Source organism: Bubalus bubalis, chromosome 1, assembly GCF_019923935.1.
Source record: "Bubalus bubalis isolate 160015118507 breed Murrah chromosome 1, NDDB_SH_1, whole genome shotgun sequence".
Lineage (NCBI taxonomy): Eukaryota > Metazoa > Chordata > Mammalia > Artiodactyla > Bovidae > Bubalus > Bubalus bubalis.
In genome coordinates this window covers 175,764,359-175,776,597 of record NC_059157.1, presented here as the reverse complement: position 1 = coordinate 175,776,597, position 12,239 = coordinate 175,764,359, and the positions used below count along the sequence as shown (strand labels likewise).

The 12,239-nt window shown below is 37.1% G+C and overlaps 1 protein-coding gene across 14 annotated transcripts in view; it reads left to right on the top strand.

Annotated features, from left to right (window-relative positions):
• Positions 1–12,239, top strand: part of ARMC8 (armadillo repeat containing 8) — a 110,338-nt gene that overhangs the window by 46,733 nt on the left and 51,366 nt on the right. For 12 of the 14 annotated variants that reach the window (XM_044946727.2, XM_025291192.2, XM_006049402.4 and 9 more), the window contains 5 exons: positions 2,818–2,910; positions 6,751–6,831; positions 9,430–9,505; positions 9,602–9,692; positions 11,319–11,379. In XM_044946727.2, coding sequence (XP_044802662.1) covers positions 2,818–2,910; positions 6,751–6,831; positions 9,430–9,505; positions 9,602–9,692; positions 11,319–11,379 — 402 coding nt within the window. The remainder of the gene's footprint in view (positions 1–2,817; positions 2,911–6,750; positions 6,832–9,429; positions 9,506–9,601; positions 9,693–11,318; positions 11,380–12,239) is intronic. The other 2 variants (XM_025291186.2, XM_025291158.2) reach the window with 1 other exon arrangement.

Here is a 12,239-nt window from a genome sequence, read left to right as displayed (position 1 = left end):
CATTTCAGCTGGAGAGGTGAACCAGAAGCACTTGTTAGAGGCTTACTTACCAGGCTAGGATCAGAGAATACATGTGAGAGAATCTAAAGATCTTCAGAGTCATTCATTGATTTTCAAAAACTTCAGGGATTATTAGGGTGTATTTTTATCTGTTGCTTATCTGGGGCTTTCTTAATAAAATTATCAAGGCTAGTATTTTTTAAACTCCCTTACCTACAATTCACAGTAAGAATTATATTTTCCACTGCTACACTGTGTGTGGGGGGTGGGAGGTGGGGGCGCAGAGTGGTGGTGGGAGTATCTTGAGATAGTCTTCACAAAACAACTGCATAAATGTGGTGCCTTCTGACTTCTATTTTATTCTTTTTCATTTTAAAAAATGCTGGTTGTGATTCTCTGAGCTGAGATGTAGAATTATAGTTTCAAAGTGGACACATATGTATCAGAGATCTTGTCCAGGGTCATGTTTTACAAATACTTCAAGAATATAAGTAGTCAGGAGGCACAGGCAAAGCAAGCAGGGAGAGGGACATGTCACGTACCTCCAGAGTTTGTTTTTCCTACATTAGACACTTGCTCCTCTGGCCTGTAATGATGCCTAAGGTCTGTAAATGAGGCTTGTGGGTCATCGCACACAGCAGGAAGCTAAATTATGAAGCATCTCGAATTTGTACCTCAAGGATTTGTGTAACATTCTTTGGGGAGCCATGCCTCATAAATCCAGACCATTTACTACAGTGGTTCTCAGACTTGAGCAGGCATCAAAATTACCTGGAGAGCTTATTAAACACAGAATCCTGGACCCTACCTCCAGAGTTTCTGATTCAGTCAGTGTGGGATGGGGCCTGAGAATATGCATTTCTAATAAGTTGACTGAACTGGACTGAATAAGTTTACCAATAACTGGTAAACTTTAGTATCTGGTAAACCAGATGCTACTGGTCCATGAACCTCTCTTTGAGAACCACTGGTTTACCGTAAGCCCTTCTAAATTGAGGAAGCATTCTCACAGCATTCTATATAGAACTCTCCATCTGAATATGAGTCTGTTTACTTAAGGATTTCCGATTGTCATTTTTACAAAGAAATTAAGCCAATCACTCATCTTCTTTACCCTAGAAGTTTTTCCCCAACCCTCAGCCCAGTAATGGGAAGGAATTGACCCTGGTCAACTTATTCAGCTCCTTCCTTCTCTCTCTCTAAATTGATTTCATGATCTACTAATGGATTGTGGTGCATAATTTGGAGAATGCTGTTATATACAAACTTAGCTTCTTTTTGCAAGAAAAATTAAGACACAGGGACTTAAGAGACTTTCATAGGATACCTAAATTATGAAACAATTTTATGCCTCAGAGACCGTGGAGACTGAAAAATGTTGGGTGGGATAATGACAGAGAGTAGTATTTCAGTGTAACTAACTGACATCTGTGGGTAGGATTGTATAGAGACCAGCTGCCATAGCAACTCAGGCACTAAACTAACAAGCACACAATCCTGTTGAAGAGGGCAGAATGTCTAGTTTTAAATTGTTTATAAGATGAGTGACTTTGGGGGAAATTATGTAACTGTTCTTTGCCTTGTTTAATCAACCAGAAACTGCAGATATGTAACACAGCAGCTTGCAGTATCTTAGTTCCCTGGCCAGGGATTGAACGTTGGGCCCACAGTAGTGGACACCCTGAGTCATAACCGCTGGACTGCCAGGAAGTTCCCTCATTTTGTGTTTAAACTGTTTATGACAACACAGGGTTATAACAAGCAAGGGGAAAAGATTCTATTTGTAGGCATCTTCTACAAAAATAGCCTACTGTTTTCCTACTTAGCTTTTATGTGTCTTGGGCATTCTTTTCATACTGAGGGAAACCCCAAACCCTGTTTATCCCAACAGTGGTATTCTTTTACGTTTCCTTCCTTGCTCTCTGTTGTCTTTTGTCAAAGTGTGGTCTGTGGACCAGCAACATCAACCATTAGTTGGGAGATTGATAGAATGCCAAATCATAAGTCGTACTTCAGACCTACAGAATCAGTCTATACATACAAAATATCCCCTGAGAACATACCTGCAATGTGCGTTCATATCTGAAAAGCGTTGCTGCAGGACCTACAACAGCATTGACTAGGGCACTCGAGCTAAGTCTCCTTTTCCATCTGTGGTTTGGGCCAAATATCCTCTCATGTTTAAATCATGAAAGAGCAGATTTTTTGAGAGCCCTGAGGCAGATTGGGTGGATTCTTCTTTCTTCTGTACCATCATGTATGTTGTGAAGTGTCAGTAGTAGGCAGAGAGTGGGCTGTAAGTGAGAAGCTGCTATTATATAAACTGTCTTGTCTTGTGAAGACTGAAATTAGCTCACTACAGTTATTAGAAGTGTTAATCTGTTACTGATACTTACCATAACGTCTCAGACTTCAAAATTGTGAACTTTTATTTTAATACAGTAATTCCTCCTTATAAGCTATGTAATAAGTATTTATCTTATTAATTATGTCACATTTTGATTTTGGAATAGATTATGTCAAGTCTTATTAAAATGATTTTGTTTTATTGTGGGGATGTTTATGGGAGAGAGATTGAGAATTTCTTGTTCTTGTATTTTATTATCAAGCATGAAAATTGAAGCCCCTTTCCTTGTCCTTTGCCTAGACAGTTTTGATTACATGTTGCTTTTGTGTTGCTGTGTTCCTTAAACAGACTTGATTTACTGTCATTAAGATAAGAGGCTTACATGTGTACCTGTCCTTGGAAATCAGTGTTAAAGACACTCACCAAGTCTGAGTTCCCTGTTGCTCTGCTCTGCTTCCCTTTCACTGCAGGATGCCACGGTGATACCGCACCTCATGGCGCTGCTTAGCAGGTCCCGCTATACCCAGGAGTACATCTGTCAGATCTTCTCACACTGCTGTAAAGTAAGAACCAGGATAACTGTTCTCTATAATGTAAACACTTGTATGCCCTCAGGAGATGTGCCTTCTAGGTATGTCCTCCTGGAGCTAATCTATACACATTTAAGCAGACCTATGTATATAATTTCCCCTCTTTTTTTTTTTTTGACACAAATAGTAACAGACCATACATACTGTTCTGTACCTTGCATTTTTTACTTAACATTTTGAGGGATGTTCCATATCAGTACATAAGGAGCTTCCTCTTTCTTTTTTAAAAAACAGATGAATAGTATTTTATTGTATAGATGTACGATAATTTATTCAACTTTTTTTCTACCATTGGGCATTTAGCTTGTTTCCGGTCTTGTGCAGTCAGTGCTGCAGCAAATACCCTGTATGCAAGACATTTTTATAATTCACAAGCACCCTCATGCCACTAACAGAACTCAGCTTTCTTTTAGCCTGATAAGTAGCATTTGCTAGCTCTGCTCAGGATTATCCATCAGTTTAAATAGTTAACTGTAACTAGACTTCAGGAAACATTGTAGCATGTATAAACCCATGTAGCAGTGACAATAGCAATAGCCTAAAATACAGTATTGATTTCCCTACTGATACACTAACAACATGTGTCTTTGAAAACAACTGATCTGATGATCTGTATTGTCATTAATTATAAAAATTTTTTATTTTTGTATTGTTTACATACAAGCCTGAAGTAAGATTTGTAATAGCATTTGAAGACTGATCTACAAATTTGCATATACTAGTATCAATATGAAATAAATTTACATACTTTGGTCAGGGGAGATAAAGAGGTTTCTAAAACGTTTGTGTTCTAAGCTAATCATCATTAAAGTTTTGAAAGTCTCTCCTTGATTTATTAAGAAGCAAAAGAAGGCTAGTAAGAATATTGATTGAAACCCTAACTTCTAAGTTGTTGCCACTTCCTAAGCAGTTATTCAGATTTTGAGACCAATTATTTGGTGTTTAGTTTAGGAACATGAGGGCTTATGTACTTCCTACCTTGAGGAGACTGCTTCACTAACTCCAGGTTCATGCAGGTTGCTTTGGAGAGATTCAAGAGAGACTTAAAAAGAATAGAACAATAGTTCCTCCTCTTTGGTTGGCTCAGCCACTAATTCCTTCATTGTAATTGTTTTTACACAATCCTGTCTACAACCACAGAAGGAAGAGGTTCTTTTGTAACATATTTGCTGCAATTTGGACAAAGAATGTGAGGAATTAAAAGGTACAATATCTTGTAAGTGATGGAGAACAGTATGTACAGAGAATTGCTTTGTGTTTCACCATAATTTCTAAACATAACTCCAAGACTGAAAACAATCTAAATGTCTAACTATCTGTGTATATATGTAGTATTTATATGGAGCCTCCCTGGTGGCTCAGTGGTAAAGAATCCACCTGCCAATGTAGACATCACGGGTTCAATCTCTGGGTTGAGACGGTCCCCTGGAGAAGGAAACTGGCAACCATTCCAGTTTTCTTGCCTGGGAAATCCCATGGACAGAAGAGTCTGGCAGGCTACAGTCCATGGGGTCACAAAAGAATCAGATACAACTTAGCAACTATACAACAAGTATTTACATATAGTATTTTTTATATATAAATATATAGTATTAGTTTACCATTTGTGTTAAAATGGGGGAAAGAATATACTTGGGTATTTGTTTGTATAGATGTGAAATGTCTTGAAGAGTATAAAATAATCTATAAGTATTAGGTCACCTGAAAGCGGGGACAGATTGGCTGAATACAATGGGAGAGCAGTGAAGTACAGGGAGTAAAGGCAGCCCCCTGCCCACTTAGCTGTTCTGCTGAACATTACCTGTATATAAGTCAGCATGTTAAAATTTGTAAGCCAAGGCTAACTGAGGCTTATCTTCATAATTTATTCTAGTAATGTATTTATTAATAGGTAAGAAAAAAATGGATCAGATTCTTAGAAGACCCTTCTTTTCTTTGGCTTCCCCATCGTAGTCTCCACCACTACCGTTATAATGAATAAGCCAGAGACTCATGTTTCAAATGAGTCAATTCAAATAGAGCATTTAGAGCAGGGCCCCACAGGTAGCAGGTACCCAATAAGGAGTGCCTGTAATTGTAACTGCAGATGCATGGGTGAGAATGAGGTAGGAAAAGAATACACTTCAAGCCTGTGCCCTGGGAATGTCAGTATTTTCAGTTATTATAAAAGCAAGTTTGTACTGTTCTGAGTGGATATATACTGATAAATAATATCAAGAAGTTGTACTCTGGGAATTTGTCCTCATACCCTAAGAATCTGCACTGAGATGTAGCTTTACTAATATTCAACAAAACATTGTTTATAATAGTGAGACATTAGAAACTACTTAAAATATGTAATGGGGGTTTGCATGAGTAAACTGTGGAATATTATGTGGTGATTAGAAGTTAGAAAATATTTAGGATCAATTAAACTTCAATTTTTTAAATGTGTGAAAATTAAGACAGAAATTGCTGTTTGTTTGTTTTTTTTAAATACTCTTAATAATAGATACGGAGAAGGCAATGGCACCCCACTCCAGTACTCTTGCCTGGAAGATCCCATGGATGGAGGAGCCTGGAAGGCTGCAGTCCATGAGGTCGCTGAGGGTCGGACACGACTGAGCAATTTCCCTTTCACTTTTCACTTTCATGCATTGGAGAAGGAAATGGCAACCCACTCCAGTGTTCTTGCCTGGAGAATCCCAGGGACGGGGGAGCCTGGTGGGCTGCCGTCTATGGGGTCGCACAGAGTCGGACACGACTGAAGTGACTTAGCAGTAGCAGCAGCAGCAATAATAGATAAAATGTTTAGGAGCCTATAAAATAGAATATGGCTCTTTTACTACTCAGAGGTAAGAAAATGCTAATCTTTCCACTTCAAATGATGGATATTTTGGTCTAAGAAAGAATGAGCATCTGTAAGATCGTTATTAGCTAAACAGTGAATTAGAGAAGCTAGTTTAAGAGCTCTTTTTCTACACTAGGAACTGGTTTCTTCTGTTGAATCCAGACAGATAGCCTACTTTTTGATGCTACACTTTTATCTCCTAAATAATGATAAACATGAAATACCATCCTTGTTTGGCTTTAATTGACTTTTCATTATTTGAGTGGATGGGTGGGATATAAAAGAAATGAATTAAGTACTGGGAAAATTGAAGCCTTGCATTAACCTTTAGTCACTTTGAAGATCTTCAATAAATTGATTAGTAGAAAACAGAGTCAGTAAAGAATAAAATACCTGAATTTTCCTATTTCTTCACCTACTAACTCTAAGAAGTAGTAATTTTAAAAGAAATGAGAGAGAAAGAGAACTAAAACATGTTTACTTCCCAGTTACAGAGTGTTGTTTCCCACCATCCACTGCTCAGACCTCCCTGATGTGTTGAGGTAGCTTGGGCTCTGGTCCAGTTTCTCTTGCAGCTGATTAGTTTTAGACTTCTTCTGACTAAGTCATCAGTCTTAAGTTTTAAGAATGACTACACTGTCTCCTTGGGCATAGGGGATAAGGGTGTGCAAGTGAAATGCAAAATTTGGAGTGCTTCTATTGCTGTAATGATGAGGGCCAACGTCAGAATATTCTGTGCCCGCTTCCTTATTCTGGGGAGGTAAGGGGCCAGCGAGCCGTTCTAGAGAACTGAGATGAGAGGTAAACTGTGACAGCCCTTTGCAGGACTAAAAACAGTGTCTACCCTGCTCTTTGGGAATGGGTTTATACAAATGTAGAACTGAAAATCCTACATTGCAATGAATGTGGTTTTCCCCTTTTAAGTAAATGTATTATTGGAATGAATTATTACTCTTCTTAATGTATTTTCTCTTTTCTTACAGGGTCCAGATCATCAAACAATTTTATTTAACCATGGTGCAGTTCAGAATATTGCTCACCTACTAACCTCAGTATCTTACAAAGTAAGATGTTAAAAATTATGGCCTGATTTTTATGTTTTATTTTTGGTTTTTAGAGTCTTGGTCTGGAAAGAGGCCCACATATTTTGTTGTTTCTTTGATAGATATTGTGATCAAGAATCATATTTTACCAGTAAAATGTTGTGAGGCATTGTTTTTTCTACAGAATGCTTTTAAAAGCAATCTACCTTGCTTTTCCTTTTTTTTTTTTTCTTTTTTTAGGATATGGTTGTGGTATAAATTGCTACTGAGTTTTACTTGTGATCATTAGTAATCTCTTCTGGTATGGTGTCAGTGCCAAAGTTGCATGTACCTTGAAGTATGTAGGAGCACTGGCTCACTTGCTAGATTAGGAAAGACTTTGGATTGATTTCCTATTTTAAATCTTTATTTAACCACATTGACTCACACTTCCAGCATGGTGGTGGTAGTTTAATTGCTAAGTCATGTCCAACTCTTGCAACCCCATGGACTGTAGCCTGCCAGGCTCCTCTATCTGTGGGATTTCCCAGGCAGGCATACTGAAGTGGGTTGCTGTTTCCTTCTCCAAAACTTATAGCATATACCCACATATACATCAACATTTAAAATGTGTTCTATTTTTTATTTTGAGTTAAAAAAAAAATCAAGGGTTTTCAGGTGTGTTAATTTCTTTACTATCTTTTATATACAGGTAAGCAGTATCATGATACTCTGTCAGGCATTTAGTTAAAACTTTGATCGTTTCATTATTGTCCCACTGGTAAGTTGTAGCAAATATTGGGACGTTGTCTTTCTTGTGTCACATTAGAACTAAGTATGGTAGGAATTGCTTTTAGAGCAGAGAAGCAGTCGTTCTTGTTTTCTATCCATTTATGCTGATCCTAGTCTGCTGTTGTGGTCCTTAGCTTTATTGAAGGTATGGCCTGCTAACATGTGTTTTCCCTACCCCAGACATCCAAAGTTATTAATAGATCTTGGTGAAGATCTCGCAAGGGTAGGAATGGGGACTGGAACCAGCTTGAAACTAGCTAGAGGCAAGGGGAAGAAGTATATGCTAGAACTGCTTCCTCTGCTCTGCACAGAGCATTATAGGCTGAGACCAGTCAGCACTTACACATCAACAAACAGTTGCTGGGGTGGTGATCTACTGCTCGTCTTTTCCATCCTCTAGCTTCATTAATTCCCCTAGTTCTTCCTCCATTTCTTTCTTTTCTTTTCCACACTAGACTTCCTTATCTACTACGACAAGTTACAGGTTGTGGAAGGAAAAGGGTTTTGATAACTACTCTTGCCAAGGTTTGCTCCACTGACAAAGTGTCATGAACATATTCTAGGTTCCACCTGTGGGCTTGTGCTTGTGCTGCAGAGCATCACCCAAGTGAAGGACAGGGCTTCCTCACATCCCAGCTACCTATCCTGCCACTCTCAGGCTCCACAGAAAAACCTTAGTCAGACTTAGAAGTAAGGATTAGGTCATTTGGTGAAAACTGAACAGAAAGAATGAAAACTAACAACTTAATAAACTATGTTGTGTATGGTCAAAAATTTGAGCCTTGGTGTCATCCCAGACCAATTACCTAGTTTTGAGGTATAGTAGCATAATTCATGGAGAAGGAAATCGTAACCCACTCCAGTACTCTTGCCTAGAAAATCCCATGGATGGAGGAGCCTGGTGGGCTGCAGTCCATGGGATCGCTAAGAGTCGGACACGACTGAGTGACTTCACTTTCACTTTTCACTTTCATGCATTGGAGAAGGAAATGGCAACCCACTCCAGTGTTTTTGCCTGGAGAATCCCAGGGATGGGGAGCCTGGTTGGCTGCTATCTCTGGGGTCGCACAGAGTCAGACACAACTGAAGCGACTTAGCAGCAGCAGCAGCAGCATAATTCATACAGGCTTCCCTGATGGCTCAGTGGTAAAGAATCCACCTGCTAATGCAGAAGATACAAGTTTGATCCCTGAGTTGGGAAGATCCCCTGGAGAAGGAAATGGCAACCCATTCCAGTATTCTTATCTGGGAAATCCCATGGACAGAGGAGCCTGTCAGGCTACTGTCCATGGGATCGCAAAGAGTCGGACATGACTTAGCAACCAAACAAAAACAACAAAACACAAATCATAAGTATTTCTAAAGTTGAATTAGTCCTCTTTTGAACTTTTTTATAACTTTCTTTCCTGTTCTCTTCCCCCACTTCAAACTATAAGAGTACTTTTTTTGGTCTTCTCTTCAGTTCTCTGGTTTGCAATTTGGGAAGAAGAAATGTCTCACTTGAAAAGCAATTAGTTATTATTGTTATTAAGTTCCCTTTGCCTTATCAACATTGTATTTTTTACAGCATTCTTTTTAAATTTGATTGGGATCTATCTAGTTCAGTTTTAGTTGCTACTTCTTTCCTGTTCTTTCTTTACCATTATTTCAAAATTAATTTTAACTTTTTATAATTAATTTTAATTTACTGTACTCTTCAGGTATACAAGTCTTATTTTTATTCCCTCAAACCCTTCCTTTAGTACTCTAAGCAGATTTAAATAGTTATTTCTTCAGAAGAGTTTAGAATCTGAAAGATTAAAATTCATATTTGCAAAATTAAAATAAATACTTTGTTTATTTTTATAGGTTCGAATGCAAGCACTGAAATGCTTCTCAGTTTTAGCTTTTGAAAACCCCCAGGTATCGATGACCCTGGTAAATGGTAGGCTGGAACTTTCAGTGGCACCTACATGATTTAATTTATGAACTTTGTAGATTTAAAAAATTCCTTACTCCTTGTTACTTGTTCTATTTCTAGTTTTGGTTGATGGAGAGTTGTTACCACAGATTTTTGTGAAGATGTTACAGAGGGATAAGCCCATTGAGATGCAGCTGACATCGGCAAAATGGTAAAAGTGAAGATGGTGTGGGAGAACGACACAGCTTTACCTGTCTACTGTGGGGAGAGAGACAGCGCTTTACCTGTCTACTGTGGACGGCCTAGTCAGCTCACTCTCAATCACCATCTTGTTTGGGGATTTTGAAGTTCGACAGTCATGGGATTATGTCATCTTCTTAAATGCTTATGAGTTTTGTACTCAGTTTGCATGCAGAACAAGAACTCTCATAACATCTAAGATTGCCTACAGGAAATTACTTCAGTACATTCCCTTCTCCTTGTATTTCAGTTGAAATAAGACAGAATTAGATCAGATTTAACCAACACAGATTATGCTAAGTATTGTCAGGAGAATATAAAGAAACAGAATTAGTTGAAGTTGATAACCAAGGCATGATTTCAGAGAATGTGACTTCTTTCTCTTTAGAAAAACAAAACAAAGATTCTCATAGAGACCATTTATAAAATAGTTATTTAAAGTTCTTATTAGCACAGTTCCTGGCTCATGTAAGCATTCAATACATGTTAATTCTGTAATTATCAATTCATTACCAGATAGAGTTAATACCTGTTGTGTAGGGTTCTGTGCTAAGTGAATGGTTTAGTTCCAATATTTAAGAAGCTAGGGCTCTAATATTTTGGCCCAGATGAGGAATTTTCAGTGAATCATCCTTGCATCATGAATTTTCTGTTTTCTATTTATGTATGTGGTTTGTATTTTTTGTTCATCTGCTTTTTGTCTTCAAAGCAGCATTTGCCTTTTTGTTAGTAAGGTAATGGTCTCATGCAACTGGCTTCAAACAACAATGCAGTAACAAATCTTAAGATAATGATAACAGTAATAAAGAATTTAACTCCTACAATATAAGTAAGGAATTTTACTGATTTGTTTAAAGCTTTCCCTCAAAGCCATAACATGGGATATTTTATTTTATTTTTTTCCCTCCTGAAAAGGAATCTAATTCAAAATGGACATTCATTAATTTAAGTGCTTAATATTCCGTACTTGCTTAGAGAGGAGAAAGTAATTTTATTCTTATTCAAAGTCAGATATAATTGTGAAGGTAAATTGTTTTTCAAAAGAACCAAATCATTAACTAATTCTCAAAGCCACTACTGTTAGCATCTGACTAGTTAGTTAATATCTTAGGGAGAGCTGTAAGTATTACAAGTTAAATGCTTCTTCTGTGATAATTCTACTGTTATTGGATTTGAAATATCCAAATTTAACCTCATTTAAACTTAGATACTTTGTTGACTTTATATTTTACTTAAAAATTTTTTCCTTTTTGTTGTGGAAAATTTCAAACATAAGAAGTATAGAGAAAGGTATAAAGGACTCAAGTGTGCCCAACACCTCGCTTTAATGTTTATCCACTCATTTGGCCATTTAATTTTGAAACAGTTTTGTAGGTATTTAAAAAGTATCTGGCTTACTGTCTGCATATATCAGATAGTTTTGTTTAATTAATAGAATCTCAGGTAAGAAAGTGTCAAAACCTTCTCCCTCACAATAACTAAGAGTAGTTGTCTTTTTTTCTCCTCTATAATATCTTAAAAGCAAGTAGAGTTTTTTTGTTTTTTTTTTTAATTTTAAAATACTAGCAAAAACTTACTTTCTGCCATCCTATTCCAGTTTAACTTACATGTGTAGAGCTGGAGCAATTCGGACAGATGACAACTGTATTGTATTAAAGGTGAGCTAATTGATTCTTCCTAAAAACATGTGAAAATTACCCAGCTATTTAAGCGTTGACTGTAAATATTGATATTCCTTTTTCCTTTTACATATTTATCACTACGGCATTTGAACACAGCAAGAAATAATATTAAAACATAACGCTCTTCAATGGGATGACTTGTAGTTTTTAGAAATGGGTTTTAGATGTGTTTTGAAAGTCAAAGTAAATCTGTACGTGTCAAATTTTTCACTTTTATGGTAATTAGAAGGATGTAAATACTATAAAAATATGTAAGATTCACGTTAAATAGAAAATATATTTTAATACTTGATTTTCATTGTTTTCAACACAGTTTTGTAGGCAAGCAGTTTGCTAACTCTTCAGATGAAGACTTAATTTCACCCTAATGGCAGATAATAAAAAGACATAATGAGAAAGAATAAGAAAATAACACTTGAAAGCAATCATCATTATTGTGGTGTGTCAGATGCGACTAGAACTCAGAAAAGCCCAGATGAAAGACTGGCCCTAAAAGTCCTAAGACCTGGATTCTGGTTTTAGCACTTCCACCAGTGACTGGGTTGGTAGCCTTGGGCACATCCCTTATTCTTTTGGTGCTTTAGAGTCCTAGTTATGAAAATGGGAGCAATAATTCCTGCTCATCTATCCCACAGAGTTGAGAATAATAATAATACATTAAATGCATTAAACTTCTTATTAACTCTAAAGAACAGAATAGCTGTAAATAGTGTGTCATTTTGTGAGTGTGAAATCTCTCATTATCTGTGTTCAAAATGAACCCAAGGATAAAAGACCATTAAGAAGATTAATGTTTCCTTTAGTCTTTGGTGAAGCAGACAGTTGATGTAATGAGA